This window comes from Oryctolagus cuniculus, chromosome 1 (assembly GCF_051225735.1).
Source record: "Oryctolagus cuniculus isolate XC-2025 breed Fujian yellow rabbit chromosome 1, ASM5122573v1, whole genome shotgun sequence".
Classification (NCBI taxonomy): domain Eukaryota; kingdom Metazoa; phylum Chordata; class Mammalia; order Lagomorpha; family Leporidae; genus Oryctolagus; species Oryctolagus cuniculus.
In genome coordinates, this window is record NC_142867.1 from 184156605 (window position 1) to 184178950 (window position 22346).

The following is a 22346-nucleotide window of genomic DNA, read 5'->3' on the forward strand; positions in this document are numbered from 1 at the left end:
AAGAGGAACATGAATAGTTATTCCTACTTTTTTTAAACAAATATTTATTTATTTGTAAGTCAGAGTTGCAGAGAGAGAGAACTTACAGCTGCAGTTTGACTCCCAGGTGGTGGCAACGGCTACAGCTGGCCCAGGCTGAAGGCAGGAGTCAGGAACTTCATCTAGGTCTCCCACATGGGTGGCAGGGGCCCAAACACATGAGCCATTTGCTGCTTCTCCTAGGCCATTTGCAGGAAGCTGGATTAGAAGTGGAGCAGTTGGGACATGATCTGGCACCCGTATGGGATGCTAGCATCTCAGGTAGTGGCTTTACCTGCTATACCAGAATGCTGGTACCCAACTCCAACAGTTTTAAATTTGAGCAACTACATATGTGTTCTAATTAGGGGAAATGAAGAAAGGGAAGGGAATCTAGAATTTTCTTTTTATTGTGTGAAGTTTATGTAAGTTATTTTTATGTTTTTATATGAATTTCTCATGTGACATACTTTATCTTTTCTCCTTTTATTGTCTTTCAGCTTTGGAGGAGTTTTTTACATCGCTTGTGAAGCAAGAAATGGTGAATATGCCCCGTGGCATTTATCACTCGGCATTAAAAGGAGGTGTCCGCTCAGACCAAGGAAAGACTGTGGCAGGAATCCCCAATTTTATATTGAAAATGTATGACACAAACAAGCAACCAGGATTGAAACCTGGCCTTGCAGGTAAGAATAGTGCAAAATATCAAGATATAGGTTTTTAATGTAATGATTCAACTTTCAATTCCAGGTAGTACATAATAAGTCATGGCAGGGCATTGTTGCTGCTGTCATTCATTTAGACACAGGTGCACACTACAAAAATTAATAATTATATTTCAAAATACCTTGTAACTGTAGAAGCAAAGACAAATAGATGAACTCCAAGTCTAGAGTAGGCAGAATATTTTAGAACTGTTTTTTTTTTTTTTTTTACTCCGCTTGAAGGAGATTCATTGATTTTTGCTTGTACATGAAGATTGGAGGTTAGCACAGGCAAAGGCCTGGCCTGATGGAGGAAAGAGAAGCAAGTGGAATTCTTAGTGGTTGAATGGGACTATGGTGAAAAATTAGAGATTTTCCTCATTGGGCAGTTTCTGAATTTTGAACTTGTACCAAAAGCTAAAGATCCAGGCTTATTAAAGATTCTGAAAGGCAAATGAATTCTCCTGTCTTGTGGTGCTTAGCAGAAACACACTGACTAGAATGAGCTTGGAAACAAAGCACATAAGAGATAAAGCCCTAGAGAGAGTGGCGAACTTATGCTGAAGATCTACAGCTGCTCTCTCCTGGGTGCACTTGCTAATACTGGCCACATGGTGAGCATTCAGGCTCAACCTTAGCAAAACACTGGTGTAGGAGGTGGAAAAACCAACAGAGGTCTTGGCATTCATGTGGTACTGGAGTGAGAAAACACTAAATTTACAGCCTGTTTCTCTCTGAAGGTAATTGTCATATTTGAAGCTTTATTGGATGAGAGGCTAAGGAGCTAAGTTGAAAACTTCTGAGTACAGACTTAAATGTCTCATGATGTTCCTTGACTGAGGAATGAAAGACCCAGTGGAAGGATGGGGAGATGTTGTCCCTAAGAACAGGAGTGAACCAGAGGTAGACCGAGGTTTACCAAGATGGTAGTCAAGCTTAACCCAGACCAGTTTCTAATTTGGTTGAGATGATCAGTCTTTGACTCAGTCTATCTTACAGAAGAGACAAGAATCTACTCTCTGATATACAACTACATTATTTAAAGTGTCTATACTTTTTTCATATACTGTCTAACACATAATGAAAAAGTACTAGATATAGGAAAACAATAGAAATAAAGGGGACATTTCATGAAGATAAAGAAGTCTTGGCCGGTGCTGCAGCTCACTTGGCTAATCCTCCGCCTGCAGCTCCGGCACCCCAGGTTCTAGTCCTGGTTGGGGCACCAGATTCTGTCCCGGTTGCTCCTCTTCCAGTCCAGCGCTTTGCTGTGGCCCGGCAAGGCAGTGGAGGATGGCCCAGGTGCTTGGGCCCTGCACCCGCATGGGAGACCAGGAGGAAGCACCTGGCTCTTGGTTTTGGATCGGCGCAGCGCTGGCTGTAGCGGCCATTTGGGGGGGTGAACCAGCAGAAAAGGAAGACCTTTCTCTCTGTCTCTCTCTCTCTCTGTCTCTCTCTCTCTCTGTCTCTCTCTCTCTCACTGTCTAACTCTGCCTGACCAAAAAAAAAAAAAAAAAAAAAAAGTCTTTCCACTAGGAAAGCATCATCGATCATCGTTCTAATTGCTGTGCATGAAATGACATAGCTTCAAAATATATTTCAATAATCTGAAATAGAAGAGAAAGTATACACAATAATGTTGGAATTATTGAAGGTCATTTTCAATATTTGGCAGAGTAACCAGACAAAAATCCAATAACTATAAAATATATGAACAATACCATGAACAAACTACTTCATTTTCATTTAGAACATTGAACCTTGCAATGATACTTCATCTTCTTTTAACCATAGAAAATTTACTAAAATTATATATATTTTAGAACTACATAATAATTTTAATATATATTTATTTTAATAAAAAATTTATGGTAATAAAATAAGCAAAATGGTAGCCAGAAGTTAAACTGCCTTTTCTGTAGAGTGAGTGTGACTGTAAGGAGATAAGAGGAAGTTCTGAGATTTTGATAATGTGTTGTTTCTTGTGTGCTAGTTAAGTGTGTGTTCAGTGTATAAAAATACATTGTTATATACTTAATGGTAGCTGTGCTTTTCTCTTGTATCATACTTCAGTAAGAGATGCTCAGAAATGTTATGAAGATTAACATATGCAAAGCTTTTCTTTGTAATTTAAATTTATTTAAAAAAATCTGTCTAGAATAAGCAATTCACAAAAACTTAAGCCAGCAGTTTTAAATTTGCTAATTTATTTATATATCTATACTTATAATTATACTTATTTACTTATAAGTAACATATAAACGAGTGATATTTTAAATGGTGATTTTTTTTCTCTTCTATTTTTTCCTTTCCCTGAATACCAGTAGTCAAAAATAATTTCTTTAGCAAATTATCATTTCATTGTAAATCTATCAGGATTAATTATAGGTTACTAAGAATAAATTGATGAACTTTTGTCATAAGAAATGTTTGCATAAGTTTACTTTGTTTTAAAGGTGGTATGTTGCTTTGCTATGATATTTCAATGTACCAGAGTAAAGATGGCAAACCATTGAATCGACTGATGGCCAGTAGAGGGCGAAGTTTCAAGCAGACATCTCTCGCTCTTGTACATGAGGTAGGTGCCTTCTTATATCCCAATGCCCTCTTATTTGTGTTTAAAGGTATCTTTCTTTTGTTTTATGTTTATTGAATAATATTTTTGGAAATAGTTTTTATCATAATTAAGATATTTCTTTTAAAGATAACCAAAATATCAGATCTAACCAGCTACTAAAATATTTTATAATAATTTTTAAATGATTTTATTTATTTATTTGAAAGGCAGAGTTACAGAGAAAGAGGGAGAGACAGAGAAAGACACACAGAGAGAATGAGTTCTTTTGTGCGCAAGTTCACTCCAAATGGCTGCAGTGGAAGGAATAGGCTGGGCTGGGCTGAAGCCAGGAGCCTGGAACTCCATCCAGGTCTCCCACATGGATGGCAGAGTCCCAAACACTTAGACTGTTTTCTGCTGCTTTCTCAGGTGCATTAACAGGGTGTTGAATTGTAAGTGTAACAGCTAGAACTTGAACCAGTGTACATATAGGATGCTAGCATTGCAAGTGACAGCATAACCTGCTGTACCACAAACTGGCCCCTATATACTAAAATATTGATGTATTTCTGAAATAAATTGCCATGGTTCCCTACTGCCTAGAATAATTATTAGAGAGTAGCCTAGAAATTTGGTTTCTTTCATCAAAGTTTATCTTCTGTTTTCTAGGATAAATATCAATTCATTATTTAAAGAATGTTGCCTATTTTTACTTCTAATTCATTGCAAGGGTCTTGGGCATCAGTATTTATATTTTCCTTGTATTTGAAATTAACAGTAAATGAAAGTGTTTTATTATTTTAGTTTACTTTTTTTAAGATGAACACATTTCATCTTCTTTCAGCTTATTTTATACTAAAAACATTAACCCTACACTAAGTAATGAATTCAACAAATATTAAGAAGAAAAAAACACTATTTCTCAACAGTAGAGACAAGGGTTGTAAGCAATCATCAGATCTCAATTTTCACTTATATACATAATATTTTTTGGTACTCTATTAGTTACCATACATCAGGGAAAACATGGTATTCATCTTTTTTGGGATTGGCTTATTTCACTTAGTGTAATGGTATCCAGTTGTGTCCATCTTATTGCAAAAGACGGGATTTCTTTCTTTGTTTTTAATAGCTGAGTAGTACTCCGTAGTGTATGTACACCATATTTGCTTTATCCATTGATCAGTTGAACATTTGGGTTGATTCCATATCTTAGCTATTGTAAATTGAGCTTCAATGAACAGGGGGGCACAGATAACTCTTAAGATTCTCATTTCATGGCCGGTGCCATGGCTCAATAGTCTAATCCTCTGCCTGTGGTGCCGGCCAACCCAGGGTTCTAGTCCCAGTCGGGGCGCCAGATTCTGTCCCGGTTGCTCCTCTTCCAGTCCAGCTCTCTGCTGCGGCCCTGGAGTTCAGTGGAGGATGGCCCAAGTGCTTGGGCCCTGCACCCCATGAGGACCAGGAGAAGCACCTGGCTCCTGGCTTTGGATCAGCGCGGTGCGCCAGCTGCAGCGTGCTGGCTGCGGCGGCCATTGGAGGGTGAACCAATGGCAAAGGAAGACCTTTCTCTCTGTCTCTCTCTCTCACTGTCCACTCTGCCTGTCAAAAAATAAAAAATTTAAAAAAAGATTCTGATTTCATTTGGCATGGGTAAATTTTCAGGAGTGGGATTGCTAGGTTATATGTTAGGTCTCTATTGAGATTTCTGAGGTATCTTCATGCTGCCTTTCACAATGGCTGTACTAGTTTACATTCTCACCAAAGTGTATTAAGGTAATTTTACCCCACATCCTTGCCAGCATTTATTATTTGTTGATTTTTTGTATGAGAGCCATTCTAACTGGGTTGAGGTGAAACCTCATTATAGTTTTGATTTGCATTTCCCTGGTGGCTAGTGATCCTGAGTATTTTTTCATGTCTCTATTACCATTAAATTATCTCTTTTGAGAATACGTGCAAAATCTGTTGCCCATTTATTAACTGGATTTTTTTGATGTTGTTGAGTTTCTTGATCTCTTTATAGATTTTTTTTTTTTTTTTTGACAGGCAGAGTGGACAGTGAGAGAGAGAGAGACAGAGAGAAAGGTCTTCCTTTTGCCGTTGGTTCACCCTCCAATGGCCGCCGCACTGCGGCCGGCGCACCACGCTGATCCGATGGCAGGAGCCAAGTACTTTTCCTGGTCTCCCATGGGGTGCAGGGCCCAAGCACTTGGGCCATCCTCCACTGCACTCCCTGGCCACAGCAAAGAGCTGGCCTGGAAGAGGGGCAACCGGGACAGAATCCGGCGCCCCAACCGGGACTAGAACCTGGTGTGCCGGCACTGCAAGGCGGAGGATTAGCCTAGTGAGCCGCGGCGCTGGCCTCTTTATAGATTCTTGATATTAACCCTTTATCAGTATCACAGTTTGCAAATATTTTCTCCCATTCTGTTGGTGTCCTGTTCACTCTGCTAAGTGTATCCTTTGTAGTGCAGAAGCTTCTTAGTTTGATATAATCTCTTGTCTGTTTTTCCTTTGATTGCCTGTACTTCTGGGAGTTTTTCCAAGAAGTCTTTTCCTGTGACAATATCTTGAGGAGTTTCAAGTGTTCTCTAGTAATTTGATGGTATTAAGTCCTTGATTCATTTTGAGTTGATTATTGTAGAAGGTTTGAAGTAGGGATCTTGTTTCATACTTCTGCATGTAGTAATCCAATTTTCCCATGCCCATTTGTTGAACAGACTGTTCTTATTGCAGGAATTGATTTTAGTTCCTTTATAAAAGATTAGATGGTTGCAGATGTGTGGATTGATTTCTGGAGGTTCTATTCTGTTCCATTGGTCTACATGTCTGTTTTTGTGCCATCACCACGCTGTTTTGATTATAGTTCTGCACCATGTCTTGAAATCTGGTATTATAATGCCTCCAGCACTGTTTTCCTTGGTTAAGATTGCTTTAGCTCTTTGGTGGTCTCTTGTAATTGCATATAATTTTAGCATTGATGTTTCTAGTTCTGAGAAGAATGTTGTTGGTATTTTGATTGAATCCCTAGATTGCTCTTGGTACTATGGACATGTTGATGATATTGATTCTTCTAATCCATGAACACAGAAGATTTTCCCATTTTTGGTATCTTCTACTTCTTTCTTTTATGTTTTATAATTCTCATCGTAGAGCTCTTTGACATCCTTGGTTAAATTTGTTCCAAGACATTTAATTTTTTTGTAGCTATTGTTAATGGGATTGATCCCAGAAGTTCTTTCTCAGGCATAGCATTGTCTGGTATACAAAAGCTATTAGTTTTTGTGTGTTAATTTTATATCCTGCCACTTTACCAAACTCTTCTATGAGTTGCAATAATCTCTCAGTGGAGTCTTTTGAATCCCCTATATTTAGAATTGTGTCATCTGCAAATAGGGATAGTTTGACTCTCTTTTTCAAATTTATCCCTTTGATTTCTTTTGCTTGCTTTATGGCTCTGGATAAAACTTCCAGGGCAATATTGAATAGCAGTGGTGAGAGTGGCATCATTGTCTGGTTCTAGATCTTAATGGGAATGCTTCCAATTTCTCCCCATTCAAAAGGATGATGGCTGTGGGTTCGTCATAAATTGCCTTGATTGTGTTGAGGAATGTTCTTTCTATACCCAATTTGCTTAAGGTTTTTATTGTGAAAGGATGTTCTATTTTATTAGATGCTTTTTTCTGCATCCACTGAGATAATCATATGGTTCTTATTCTTTAGTTTATTAATGTGAGGTCTGATTTGCATAATTTGAACCATCCTTTCATACCAAGGGTAAATCTCACTTGTTCTGGTTGAATAATCTTTCTGATGTATTGTTGGATTTGATTAGCTAATATTTTGTTGAGGGTTTTTTACATCAGTGTTCATCGGGGATATTAGTCTATAGTTCTCTTTCTTTGTTGTATCTTTTTCTGGTTTAGGAACTAAGGTGATGCTGGCCTCATAGAAGGAATTTTGGAGGATTCCCTCCTTTTCCATTGTTTTGAATAGTTTGATAAAAATTGGAATTAGTTCTTCTTTAAAAGTCTGCTGGGCCGGCACCATGGCTCACTTGGCTAATCCTCTGCCTGCAGCACTGGCACCCGAGGTTCTAGTCCCAGTTGGGGCACTGCGTACTAGTCCTGGTTGCTCCTCTTCCAGTCCAGCTCTCTGCTGTGGCCCCAGAGGGCAGTGGAGGATGGCCCAAGTGCTTGGGTTCCTGCACCTGCATGGGAGACCGGGAGGAAGTACCCAGCTCCTGGCTTCAGATCAGCACAGTGTGCTGGCCATAGCGGCCATTAGGGGAGTGAACCAACAGAAGGAAGACCTTTCTCTCTGTCTCTCTCTCACTGTCTATAACTTTTTCTCTGTCTCTCTCTCTCACTGTCTAATTCTGCTTAGCAAAAAAAAAAAAAAAAAAAAAAAAAAAAAAAAAAAAAAAAAAAAAAAAAAGCTTGTAGAATTCAGCAGTTTAACCATGCAGTCCTGGGATTTTGTTTGTTGGGAGAGTATTACTGATTCAATCTCCACCTTCACCTTTATGTCTTCATAACTCAGTTTTGGTAGATTGTATGTGTCCTACCTATCTATTTCTTCTAGATTTTCAACTTTGATGACCTATAGCTGTTTGTAATAGTTCCTAATGATTCTTTTGATTTCAGGAGTGGGATTGCTAGGTTATATGGTAGGTAGTATTTGTTTTTACATCTCCTTTTTCTTTTCTTTTTTTAATTGAAGTTAAGTTTATTTGGGTGCAATTTTTCTTTTTTGAAATCTGAGTATATGAGAGAGATCTTCGAAAAAGTTCACGGAATCTGTGTATTATGACAAAGTATGCATGGCTTTAAAAAGTTTTGAGGAATAAAAAATTTGTCTTTTAATTCATTTTCCATGATCTTTGTGAAGCAAAGATGTTTACTTCTTAATGCTTCCTAATATACTATCTCTTTTTTTCAACTTTTATTTAATAAATTTCCAAAGTACAACTTTTGAATTATAGTGGCTTTTCCCCCTATAACCTCCCTCCCACCCGCAACCATCCCATCTCCCGCTCCCTCTCCTATCTCATTCTTTATCAAGATTCTTTTTCAATTATCTTTATATATAAAAGATCAATTTAGTATATACTAAATAAAGATTTCAAAAGACTGTACCCACACAGACATACAAAGTATAGAGTACTGTTTGAATAGTAGTGGTTTTACCGTTAATTTGCATAGTACAACACATTAAGGACAGAGGTCCTACATGGGGAGCAGGTGCACAGTGACTCCTGTTGTTGATTTAACAATTGACACTCTTACTTATGACGTCAGTAATCACCTGTGGCTCCTGTCATGAGCTGGCAAGGCTGTGGAAGCTTCTTGAGTTCACAAACTCCGACCTTATTTAGACAAGGCCATAGTCAAAGTGGAAGTTCCCTCCTCCCATGAGAGAAAGGTACTGCCTTCTTTGATGGCCTGTTCTTTCTGCTGGGATCTCACTCACAGAGATCTTTCATTTAGGTCATATTTTTTTGCTTTAGTGTCTGGCTTTCCATGCTTGTGAAACTCTCATGGGCTTTTTAGCCACATCTGAATGCCTTAAGGGCTGATTCTGAGGCCAGAGTGCTGTTTAGGGCATTTGCCATTCTATGAGTCTGCTGTGTATCCTGCCTCCCATGTAGGATCATTCTCTCCTTTTTAATTCTATCAATTATTATTTGCAGACACTCGTCTTATTTATGTAATCCCTTTGACACTTAATTCTATCTTTTTGATCAATTATGAACTTAAACTTATCACTTTATCAAGTAAGATGGCATTGGTACATGCCACTTTGATGGGATTGAATTGGAATCCCCTGGCACATTTCTAGCTCTATCATTAGGGCTAAGTCCGAGTGAGCATGTGCCAAACTGTACATTGCCTCCCTCTCTTAATACCACTCTTATATTTAACATGGATCACATTTCAGTTAATTTTAAATGCCTAAGAATAATTGTGTGTTAATTAAAGAGTTCAACAAATGGTATTAAGTAGAACAAAAAAATACTAAAAGGAATAAAATAGTAAGTTATTCCTCAACAGTCAGGACAAGGGCTGAACAAGACATTGTTTCTCATAGTGTCCATTTCACTTCAACAATTTTTCCTTTTAGGTGCTCAGTAAGTTGTCACTGGTCAGCAAGAACATATGATATTTGTCCCTTTGGGATTGGCTCATTTCACTCAGCATGATGTTTTCCAGATTCCTCCATTTTGTTGCCAATGACCGGATTTCATTGTTTTTGACTGCTGTATAGTATTCTATAGAGTACATGTCCCATAATTTCTTTATCCAGTCTACTGTTGATGGACATTTAGGTTGATTCCATGTCTTAGCCATTGTGAATTGAGCTGCAATAAACATGGGGGTACAGATAATTCTTTTATTTGCGGATTTTATTTCCCTTGGGTAAATTCCGAGGAGAGGGATGGCTTTGTCATATGGTAGGTCTATATTCAGATTTCCTATGGTATCTCCAAACTGATTTTCATAGTGGTTTTACCAGTTTACATTCCCACCAACAGTGGATTAGAGTACCCTTTTCCCATATGTTTGCCAGTATTTATTGTTTGTTGATTTCTGTATGAAAGCCATTTTAACTGGAGTGAGGTGAAACCTTATTGTGGCTTTGATTTGCATTTCCCTGAGCATTTTTTAATTGTTGGCAGTTTGTTTATTAATTCACCAGTTGTGGGACCTTTGAGCATTCTCATACAGGTCTGTGTATTCACATTTGTTTTCATTTCCTTTTTGTAAATATCTAGGAAGGAGATCACCACGTCACCACATTGTGTGGTCAGTGCATATATAACTGTAGCAGCTACTAAACTGTTTTCTTAGACTGTCTCATTTTGATTTCCTGCCTACCATGTGTAAGAGTTTCAGCTATTCTTCCTCCTTGCCAGTACTTGCTATTGTCAGCTTTAAAAAAATTAACCATCCTTGTAGTGGGTGGTGATTTCCCATTTTGATTTTTGTTAAAGATTTTATTTATTTCTTTGAGAGGTAGAGTTACAGATAGGGAGAGGGACAGACAGAGAGGTCTTCATCTGCTGGTTCATTCTAGAGCTGGGCTGATCCAAAACCAATAGGCAGAAGCTTCCTTCAGTTCTCCCTTATGGGTGCAGGGGCCCAAGCACCTGGACCATCCTTCACTGCCTTCCCAGGCCACAAGTGGAGAGCTGAATCTGAAGAGGAACAGCTGGGATACCAACTGGCGCTCATATGGGATGTTGGCACCACAGGCAGAGGCTTAACCCACTGTGCCACAGCACTAGCCACCTTCCAATTGTGATTTTAATTTGTATTCCCTCAGTGAATAATGATGACCAGCATGTTTTAATATGTTCATTTGCTATTGATATCTCCTTAAATTTATCCTTTGATGTTTGCTCATTTTTTAAAAAAATATTTTATTTATTTATTTGAGAGATAGACACAATCATGGTGGGAGGATGAGAGATAAAAGAGAGAGAGATTGAGAGAGACAGACACACAAACTTACTTCCATTCACTAATTCACTCCCCAAATGCCCTGACAATTGGAGCTGAGCTGGGTGGAAGCTAAGAGCCAAAACCTCACTCCATGTCTCCCCTGTGGGTCTCAGGAACTCAATCACATGAGTCATGACTGTTGCCTCTAGGAAGCTAGTAGAATTAGGAGCAGAAGCTGGTGGGCATTGATGGAACAAGGACATAAACCTGAGATCTTGTGTTGTTCCCCACCCCACCCACTACGTTCTTCCCCAGGTTTGAAATCCAATGGGGCAAACTTGAAGAGATGCTTTTGCAGGTTAACCAGTATGGAGAATCTCATCTCCACCTACTGCCCCCCACCCCCACCCCTGGCCCACCTAAGATATGAAAGGGTCCAGCCTGCTTGGGTCTGAGTCTCTGCCATATGTTCTGTCTGTGAGCATGATGGCAGTTGGTCAACCTCTGTGAGCTTACTTTCTCTGACTAAATTTGGGTTGGCTGCAAGTTCATATTCTGTCTCCTCTCTGTTTTGTGCCCTTTTTTCTTAATTTTGATTCCCCATGTGAGGAGGCACCAACCTGCACTCTTTTCCTAATAGATGTCAGATGCAGCCCCTATGATGTGGGACATGGGTGCTTTAACTAGCATCTTATCTAACACCTTAATCACTATGCTAAACTGGCATCTTAATCAGTTGACTAAATGCCAATCCTCTGTTGCCCATTCATTTAAAAAAAAAAAAAAGAACTGTGGTTTTTGTTTTCAAAAAAAGGTCACTATATATTCTAGATGTAAATTCTTTATTTCAAATGGGTTTTGCAAATTTTTTCCTCAAATCTATAACTTGTCTTTTCATTTTCTTAGCATTATCTTTTGAATAGTATTTTTTAATTTTGAAGAATTCAATTTTATCCTGTTTTTCTCATTGTAATATTAACTGTGATAAAGATGGTTTCAACTTTTTTCTTTCTGATATTTATGTCTTTTTATTTCTTCTTCTTGACTAATTGCACAGTCCAGAGCATCCACTGAATGCTAAATAGGGCTGGTGACCACAGACATTGTTGTCGTATCAATGATGTGAGGGAAAAACCATTCAGTGTTTCACCACTTAATTTGATTTATTGTGCAACTTGTATAATATTCTATACAGGCTGAGGAAATTTCTATGTAGTCCTAAATTGCCGAGAGTTTTTGTTTTGTTTTTTAGTCACAAATAGATTGAATTTTGTCGAATGCTTTTTTCCACATCTGTTGAGATGATCATGTATTTTAAAAATTTGTTGATATGATGAATTATTTTGATTAATTTTCTGATGCAAACCAATCCTACATTCCTGGGATGAACTCCACTTGATCATAATATACTGTTCTGTTTATGTATTGCCGTATTTGATTTATTAATGTTTGGTTAAGAATTTCTGCGTCTATGCCCATGAACGATGTTTTTCTCTTATTTTCTTGCAGTATCTTGCTTAGTTTTGTTACTCAGATAATGCTATCCTAATAAAGTTAATTGGGTAGTATCTTCTTCTCCTACCTTCCCTGGAAGAATTTATCAAGAATTGTTTTTATTGTTTCCTTACATGCTTGGCAGAATTTTCCAGTGAAACCATCTGGGTCTGGAATTTTCTTTACAGTAATGTTTGTAATTGTGAATTTCATTTTAAAGATTTATTTATTTATTTTGAAAGTCAGGGTTACAGAGAGAGAGAGAGAGATCTTCCATCACCTACTTCATTCCCCAGAAGATTGCGATGGCCAGCTCTGGGCCAGGCCAAACCCAGGAGCCAGGAGATTCATCCGGTCTCCCACAAGAGCGGCAAGGGCCCAAACACCTGGATCACTTTTTGCTGCTTTTCCCAGGCCATTAGCAGGGTGCTGCATTGGATGTGGATCAGCGGGGACATGAATTGGCACCCATATGGGATGCCGGCATCTCAGGCACCAGCTTTACCTGCTGTACCATGCCAGCCCCCCGAATTTCATTTTAAAAATATCTCTGAGACTATTCTTTCTTTCTGCTTCTTTCACCCTGTATCTAGCTTAACCTACTGATCTAAAGGAGAAAATTTTGGTGACACTGTACAAATCACAGAGTTTTTCTCCTTTAGTAAATCATAAATTCCAAAAATCAGGGAATTTCATATATAGATCCAGTGTCTAGTATTCTTGACAATAGTAGATACTTAATAAATGCTTGTTGAGTTAATCATTTAATCTTTTTGAAATGTGGATGTGTTTTTACTTTGATGGAGACTTTTTTATTAATATAAATAGAACAGATTTCTTGTCTTTCATAAATACAATTCTAAGAACATGATGATATGTCCCTCCTTCCTTCTCTACCTTCTTCTTCCTTCCTTTTTTTTTCCTTTGAATTGTTGTGATAATATACTTTCAGTTCACGTTATAACCACAGGCTTAATGTTCCTCTAAATATAGTGTTTAAAAAGTAGAAAGTCTACTGTTCCAAAAAAATATAGACAAGGGCTTTAAATAGTAGTCAGATCATAAGATGTCAATTTCACTCTTATCATTCATGGTTTTGGTTTTTGTACTCTATATGTTAGCCACCACAAATCAGAGAAAATAAATGGTACTTGTCTTTTTAGGTCTGGTTTATTTCACTAAGTATATTGGTCTCTACTTGCATCCATTTTATTGCAAAAGACAGGATTTCATTTTTTTTAAAGATTTTATTTTATTGTGTTTGAAAGACAGTTACAGAGAGAGGTAGAGACAGAGAGAGAGGTCTTCCATTCACTGGTTCACTCCCCAGATGGCCACAACGGCTGTAGCTGCACCAATCAGAAGCTAGGAGCCAGGAGCTCCTTCTGGGTCTCCCACATGGGTGTAGGGGCCCAAGGACTTAGGCCAACTTCTACTGCTTTCTCAGGCCATAGCAGAGAGCTGGATCGGAAGAGGAGCAGCCAGGACTAGAATTGGCGCCCATATGGGATGCTGGTGCCTCAGGCCAGGGCTTTAACCCGCTGCACCACAGCACCGGCCCCAGAATTTCATTTTTTATGGCTGAGTATATTCCATTGTGTATACATACACCACATTTTCTTTATCCAGTCATTAGTTGGTGTACATCTGGCTTGATTCTATAGCTTAGCTATTGTGATTTGAGCTGCTAGAAACATGGGGATAGAGATCACTCTTTTCTATGCTTATTTCATTTCCCATGGGATAAGTTCCCAGGAGTGAGATGATTGGATCATATAGTAGATTTATTTACAGATTTTTTTGAGGAATCTCTATACTGTCTTCTATAATGGTTGTACTAGTTTATATTCCCACAAATACTGTATTAAGGTACATTTTTCCTAGTTGTTTCACTAATTTCTAATCTCACCTATTCATAAGCATGCATAATAAAATACATTACTGGAATTGTTATTTTGGGCAAAGTGTTATTTAATTAAGAACAAAGTATTGAATGTTTTTATTTTGCTCTTACTTATTCCTTACTGACGATCTTCCTTTCTTCATGTAGATCTGAGTTTCTGTTTATCATTTTTCTTGTTTTAAAAATTTCTTTTAACATACAATGTCTACACTTGAAGTAAATGTGGCAAACTGCTGAAAAATTGTAAAGTTAAAAAAATTTTAAAAATAAATTGCACTGAAAAAAAAAAAAGAATTTAAAAAAATCTTAAAATTTCCTGAAAGGCTTAGTGGCAACAAATTATCTCTGTTTTGTTTGTTTGATAAATGCTTTATTTTTCCTTTACTTTTGAAGGATTATTTCACAGGGTACAGAATTCTAGATTAATAGTTTGGACACTCAGTACTTTAGATATTTCACTGTGCTGTTTTCTTGCTTGTAAGGTTTCTGAAAGGAAGTTGGATATAATTTCTATTTTTGCTCCTCTATTTATAAGCCATATATTCCTCTGACTTTGTTCACAGGTGTTTTTTTTTTTTTTCCCTTTATCTTTGATTTTCTATGGCTTGAATATTATATGCCTACCTACCTATAGGTTTTGGGCCATTTATACAGCTTGGTGTTTTCTGACTCTCCTACATCTGTGACCTAGGAAAATTCTCAGTCATTATTTCTATAAATATTTCTTCTGTTATTTTCCTCTCTTTTTCTTATGGTAGTCCTGTTATGTGTATGTTAAACCTTTTATAGTTGTCTCACAGTGCTTGGCTATTTTATTCTCATTTTTGTTGTTGTTGTTAAGATGTTTTTCTCTTTGCTTTTTAGTTTCAGAAGTTTCTTTGTTTTTAACTTTTATTTAGTAAATATAAATTTCCAAAGTACAGTGTATGGATTACAATGGCTCCCCCCCCCCCATAATTTCCCTCCCAGTCGCACCCCTCCCATCTTCCACTCCCTCTCCCATTCCATTCACATCAAGATTCATTTTCAATTATCTTTATATACAGAAGATCAATTTAGTATATATTAAGTAAAGATTTCATCAGTTTGCACCCACACAGAAACACAAAGTGTAAAATACTGTTTGAGTACTAGTTATAACATTACTTCACATTGGACAACACATTAAGTACAGATCCCACATGAGAAGTAAGTACACAGTGACTCCTGTTGTTGACATAACAATTTGACACTCTTGTTTATAGCATCAGTAATCTCCCTAGGCTCTAGTCATGAGTTGCCAAGGCAATGGAAGCCTTTTGAGTTCGCCGACTTCAATCTTATTCCGACAGGGTCATAGTCAAAGTGGAAGTTCTCTCCTCCCTTCAGAGAAAGGTAACTCCTTCTTTGATGGCCCCGTTCTTTCCACTGGGATCTCACTCACAGAGATCTTTCATTTAGGTTTTTTGTTTGTTTGTTTGTTTATGGTTTTTTTGCCACAGTCCCTTGGCTTTCCATGCCTAAAATATTCTCATGGGCTCTTCAGCCATATCCGAATGCCTTAAGGGCTGATTCTGAGGCCAGAGTGCTATTTAGGACATCTGCCATTCTATGAGTCTGCTGTGTATCCCCCTTCCCATGTTGGATTGTTCTCTCCCTTTTTGATTCTGTCAGTTAGTATTAGCAGACACTAGTCTTGTTTGTGTGATCCCTTTGACTCTTAGACCTATCAGTGTGATCAATTGTGAACTGAAATTGATCACTTGGACTAGTGAGATGGCATTGGTACATGCCACCTTGATGGGATTGAATTGGAATCCCCTGGTATGTTTCTAACTCTACCATTTGGGGCAAGTCAGCTTGAGCATGTCCCAAATTGTACATCTCCTCCCTCTCTTATTCCCACTCTTATATTTAACAGGGATCACTTTTCAGTTAAAATTTAAACACCTAAGAATAATTGTGTTAATTACAGAGTTCAACCAATAGTACTAGAACAAAAAAAAATTCTAAAAGGGATAAAGTATTACATCAATATATTCTTTGTCCTGAAATTCTTTTTTCATTTTGCCCAGTCCACTAGTATGTCCATTTTTCATTTCTGTTACAGTGTTTTTGCTTTCTAACATTTCTTTTTTTGGCTCTTCCTTAGAATTATCACCTGTCACCTTACCTTGTCTGTTTCTTCTTGCATTTAAGTACTTTATCCAGTAAAACCTTCAATTTATTATTAATGGTTGTTTTAAATTCTAAGCTTGATAAATCCAACATACCTGTCATTTGTGTGTCTGGTTTTGAAGCTTGCTCTGTTTCTTCAGTTGTTTTTTTGTTCATTATACATTGTCATTGTAGTTTTTTTTTTTTTTTTTTTTTTTAGTTGCCAGGCAATGATGTACTAAGTCAAAAGAAATGAAGTAGGCCGGCACCGTGGCTCACTAGGCTAATCCTCCACCACTGGCACCGGTACCCCAGATTCTAGTCCCAGTTAGGGTGCAGGGTCTGTCCTAGTTGCTCCTCTTCCAGTTCAGCTCTCTGCTGTGGCCTGGGAAGGCATTGGAGGATGGCCCAGGTCCTTGGGCCCTGCACCCGCATGGGAGACCAGGAGGAAGCACCTGGCTCCTGGCTTCGGATCGGCCTAGTGTGCCGGCTGTAGCGGCCATTTGGGGGGTGAACCAACAGAAGGAAGACCTTTCTTTCTGTCTCTCTCTCTCTCACTGTCTAACTCTAACTCTGCCTGTCAAAAAAAAAAAAAAAAAAAAAAAAAGAAAGAAAAGAAAAGAAAAGAAGTAAATAAACCCTCAGTAATGTAGTGGTATTACATGTGAAGAGGGTTGGGGGAAAGAGTAGAAGTGCTCTGTAGTCATATTATTGGGTTTCAGTAGCCTAGTCGGCCTGTGGCCTTCACAATTGCATTTCAATTTGCTTAATCTCTTAGGTAGGACAGGATAGCTAGAGTGGGTGGAAGTTGTGTACTTCTTTTCTCCCAAAAGGCTACAAGATGTTGGAGTTGGGTATTTCCCCTCCCCCAGGTTAGTTAAGCCCTGCTGTTAGATTTCGGCTCTGTTAAATAGTTTCTTCTGATGGCAAAACAGAATACTTCAGGCTATGTCAAAATAGCCTCTTTTCCATTTCCCTTGCCGAAAGCACGAGGTGATGGTGATTTTTCCCTCTGCTATTCACTGTAAGAACCTCATAGAGCTCTTTAAAGTAAAATTTGCAAAGGTGTGGGTCCTCTCCAATGACTGGGTCCACCTGGAGTTTTTAATTCTCAGATCTGTCTACGCTTACCCTCTAGTCTTTCATCATTTATAGTTCAGGCTTTCTTACCCTTACACTAATTTCCAAAGAGATTTCTGCCCACAGGGTTCTACTCTAGTAAGTTGCGATTCTCTATATGTCCCTAAATCTCCAATTTGTGGGGTTAGGAGGTGGGCAGCAGTTTGCTACCCTCACTACCCTTATGGACCTCAGACAAATTACTAATTTTTTAGTTTCTTCAGCTTTTTACTTGTGGTTAGGACGGAATGGTGACTTCTAAGCTCCTTACCTGCTACTGCCACAGAGAACTAGTTATGTCATGTAATCTGTGATTAATTCCTTTGGAAAGTGTTGTGTCCTTTTGTTTTTGAAAGCAATGTTTTTTCTTTGACTTAAAAAAAAAACACGTTATTTTTATTTATTTGAAAGGCATGCTGAGAGAGCGAGAGAGAGAGAAAGAGATATCTTGCATTTGCTGATTCATTCCCCAAATGGCTACAATGGCTGGAGGTCTGCCAAACCAAAGCCAGGAGCCTGGAACTCCATCTGGGTCTTGCATGCAGGTGGCAGGGGCCTAAGCACATGGGCCATTCTCTCCTGCTTACCCAGGCTCATCAGTAGGGGACTGGGTCATCAGAAGCCAGGACTGAAACCAGCACCTGGATATGGGATGCTGGTACAGCAGGCTGTGGCTTAACCTGCTGTGCCACAATGTCTGCCTCTCTGAATTTTCTTCAAGTGAAATCCTCCCGTGTCACTCTTGGAAGAATCACAGATCTAAGTCTGATTCCGCTCTGGCCTGACGCACCAGAGCTCTTCTGCATAACTGGTGTTAAGACTTCCCCGGGACTGAAGTGCCCTCTGCTCCCTTGGAAGGGGGCGCCCAGTAGTTATTTCACATCTACTAGGCCTTCTCCAAACCCAAGGGACTGTCCTCTTCTCCACTGATTTATATATTCTTCTAATCCTGAACTTAACTTGACTCCTGCTGAGGAGGAAGCTGAAAGTGAATGACAGTTTCCTTCTCTAAAATTTGCTGCCACTCTTGTCATCCTTTGGCATTTTAACTCTGACATGACACTCTTTTCTAAATTGGGTGGTGCTGATTTGCCTCTGAATGAGACTGGCAGTCCTGCTTCATTATTTTCTCCATTCTTGGGCACAAGAACATCTTCCTGATCCTACCACTACCACCCAGCCATATTCTGCCTGAGCATTAGGTAATGGGCTCTTTTTAAAATTTTTGATTTCAGAGAAACCTTATGCAGACTTATTGACAGCTCTACTGAGAAATTTTTGGTTCCATTTTCTTCTTGTTTTATTTTTAAGTGATCGTCATTTGATTCTTTTTGCCTTGTAAATTAATTTTGTTTTTTTTTTCTGCCTCCCTTAAATATTTCCCTAGATGCCACAAATTACATATGATATAACCAGTCACTCAAGTTACACGAAATGTACTTGGCTTCTTTCAGTTCCTTTTTTATTTAAAAAACACACTTCTTATCAAGTACAGGGGTAGTGTTAGCCTTCTTGAAATATGACACAATTGGATGAGCCTTGTAAATAATAATGTGGAGAAGTTGTACTGTGCTTATTACACATTTCCTCTAGAAAATACTGTGAAAAGTATCGTTTGCTATATTTTAGATACTCTGTGATTACTGTGTACATGTGAGTTGTTATGGTAACTGGGTTCCCCCCCTTCTATTAAATAACAGAGTAAATGGTTGCTTGAGATGTGATTGAATTGTCAGCTTTTAAGTTAATGCTATCTGGATAGCTAATGGGGTATGTGTGTAGGGGGAGACATGCAAGAAAGGAGGCCAGGAGAGCAAATGCGGGAGAGAAGGAAGGAATATTAAATATTTTAACAATACCTGCAAAGAGATCTATGTCATTTAACTTTAAAAAGCTGTCCTCTGCATGCCCTTCCTTCTCACTGTTTGTCAGGGTACAGAAAAAAATATTTTCTTCCAAAAAGGTTATATTTGACAGATTATTGAAATCTGATATTTCTTATATATAAACAATGGGACATTGAGTGGCTTTGGGGGTATCTGACACTAAGTGGTAATAGTTTTTCTTCTACTGATGTGTGAAGAATGCATGTGTCACAAAGCCAAATGTTGTGGTTCAGTATTCATTTGTATATAGAAGTAGCTACTGAAGTTAAATTCTTTCCATCTTTCATAGTAACATATATTCCTGGTGAGCATGAAAACTGCCTTAATTTATGAGATTGTGTTTTGAAATCAATAGGAAGTTCTTAGTTTGCCTGTCAGTGATAACATGTTGCCCTGCCTATCCTATTCCAATTTGACAATCAAACAACCTTGACACACATTTGTCTTACATGATTTATAGTACTTAAAAAAGGGCTGTTAGCATGGGTTACTTTCTTATAGATGGACTAACTGTATTTATTAAGATCTCTCAGGAGAGAGAACATGATACTTAAGTTCTGGGCAATGTATTCTGATGAGTAAATTAACTAATTAGATGGCTTTGTAGTCCTTAAGTAAAACCTGTATTGGTGAGGAAACATGATTTTTTTTTTTTCATTTCTTCAACATTTCCCTACATTTGTGAATTTGGTTTAAAGAATCCTAGAGACCATCCCATTATGGGCTAAACTCCCAGCTTTCATCCTCACTTCTTTCTGAACAGTTTTGCTTCTTCATCTTCTGTCTTCTATATTGACATTTTTCTTCACATTGTCTTTGATATGGGCTAGCATTTGCATAGCTAGCTGTTTGAAGACCGTTATTCTATAGTGCAACCAGTGTAGTCTGTCAGAGCCAGCATTATCTTAGCTGGACTGTTGAGCAGCTTTGCCGACTTTGACCCTTGTCTCTTATAGTCTGTTCTCAACATGACCATCAGTGTAATCCATTTGCACTGTAAATTAGATCATGTCATTCTTCTTCTCGAAACCTTATAATAGCTCCCCCATGAGTAAGAATAAAAACAAGTCTTGAAAAGTGACCCAGAAGACCCTGAACTCTCTGGTTCCCCTGTTAATTCACCAACCTTTTCTCTTCCTGCTCTCCCCTTTGCTTACTCTGTCTACTCTAGTTACACTGGCTTTCTTCTTTACACAGGTCAGCCCTGTGCCTGCCTTACACTTTTTGCCTTACCTTGTGTGTGTGTGTGTATATGTGTGTTTTGTTTTTTGCTAATTGAAGTGACATTGACATAACATGGATTTTGCCATTGTAAAGCTTAATAATTACAATTCAGTGGCATTCAATACATTCCTAATGTGAATTAGGAATTCTATCTAGTTCTGAAAACTTTCATCACCTCCAAATGAGACCAGATACCCATTAAATGCTCACTTCCCATTCTTCCTTCCCTTCTTCCTCTCTCCCCTATTCTCTACCCATGACAACAAATGCTGGATGGATATTGTCTGTAAGTGGAATCACATATACTATATGACCTTTTGTGTCTGACTTCTTCCATGTTAGCATAATGTTTTTAAGATTCCTTTATGATATAACTTTAATCAGTAATATTATTCTTTTCATCACTGAATGATATTTCATGTGTGGACACTCTTGTTCATCCCTTGGTGGGCATTTGGGTTGTTTGTACCTTTTGACTATTGTGAAGATATAGCTATGAGCATTCATATGCAAGTATTGGTTTGTATACATGTTTTCAGTTGTTTAAGATTACATGTAGGAGGGGCCAGCGCCATGGTTAATCTTCCACCTGCGGCACTAGCATCCCATATGGGCACCAGTTCTAGTCCCGGATGCTCCTCTTCCAATCCAGCTCTCTGCTGTGGCCTGGGAAAGCAGTAGAAGATGGTCCACATCCTTTGTCCCCTGCACCCGCGTGGGAGACCAGGAAGAAGCTCCTGGCTTCGGATCGGTGCAGCTCCAGCCATTGCGGCCATTGGGGAGTGAACCAATGGATGGAAGACCTTTCTCTGTTTCTGCCTCTCACTGTCTGTAACTCTACCTCTCAAATAAATAAATAAAATCTTAAAATAAAAATAAAAAATAAGATTACAATTAGGAGTCAAAATGCTGACTCATATAGTATTTCTACGTTTAAATTTTTCTCAAAAGATTTATTTATTTATTTGAAAGGCAGAGTTACAGAGGCAGAGAGAGAGGGATTTTTCATCCTCTGGTTCACTCTCCAAATGGCTGCAATGGCCTGTGCTGGGCCAATCCGAAGCCAGACGCCTGGAGCTTCTTCCCACGTGGTTGCAGGGGCCCAAGGAATTGGGCCATCTTCTACTGATGTCCCAGGCCATAGCAGGGAGCTGGATTTGAAGAGGAGCAGCTGGGACTCTAACCGGTGCCTATCTGACAGGCAGCAGCTTTATCTACCATGCCACGGTGCTGCCCCCACTGTTTAACTTTTTGAGGAAACAATAAACTTTTCCATAATGGCTGAACCATTTTATATTCTCACTAGCAATTCCATCCTCATCTCCTTCAAGTTTTTGCTCAGACTTGACCTTCTTGCTCCTATCCTTCCTGAGTATCCATTTAATCTTTAAACCTCTCTCCCACCTCACTTCATTAGCATATTTTCCTTCTGGCATATTTCCCTAATGCAATATCTTCTATAGGCAATGTATAATTTTTTTTTTTTTATATTCACAGCTTCCTACACATCAAAACTCTACTCCTGTTCTTCCGTTAGTCATTTGGCCTGCTTGATTTAGCAGTCCACCAGGCAGCTATCATTGCAAGAGTATGTGTTCCGAGAAAAGTAAATCTTAGATATTAACTAAACTTCGTGACATGCTGGTCAGTGAACTCTGCTTTATCATCTGCTGAATAGCTGAGATGCAGCCTTTTGATTTGAAATTATTTTGTTGGTTGAGTTTCTTTCAAAGGTTGCTGAGAGCATATTTTATACTTTAAACATGCTAATTGAGTTTATTTTTCAACCTAACAACATTAACTTAAAATGTAATTAATGTGGATGTCTGTATATTAAGTGAAATGCCACTCTAAAAT

General features: G+C 38.4%; 1 protein-coding gene across 4 annotated transcripts in view; it reads left to right on the forward strand.

Moving 5' to 3' along the window:
• Window positions 1-22346, forward strand: part of FOCAD (focadhesin) — a 381374-nt gene that overhangs the window by 275045 nt on the left and 83983 nt on the right. For all 4 annotated transcript variants that reach the window (XM_002708074.6, XM_017340978.4, XM_017340982.4 and 1 more), the window contains 2 exons: window positions 519-704; window positions 3179-3300. In XM_002708074.6, coding sequence (XP_002708120.1) covers window positions 519-704; window positions 3179-3300 — 308 coding nt within the window. The remainder of the gene's footprint in view (window positions 1-518; window positions 705-3178; window positions 3301-22346) is intronic.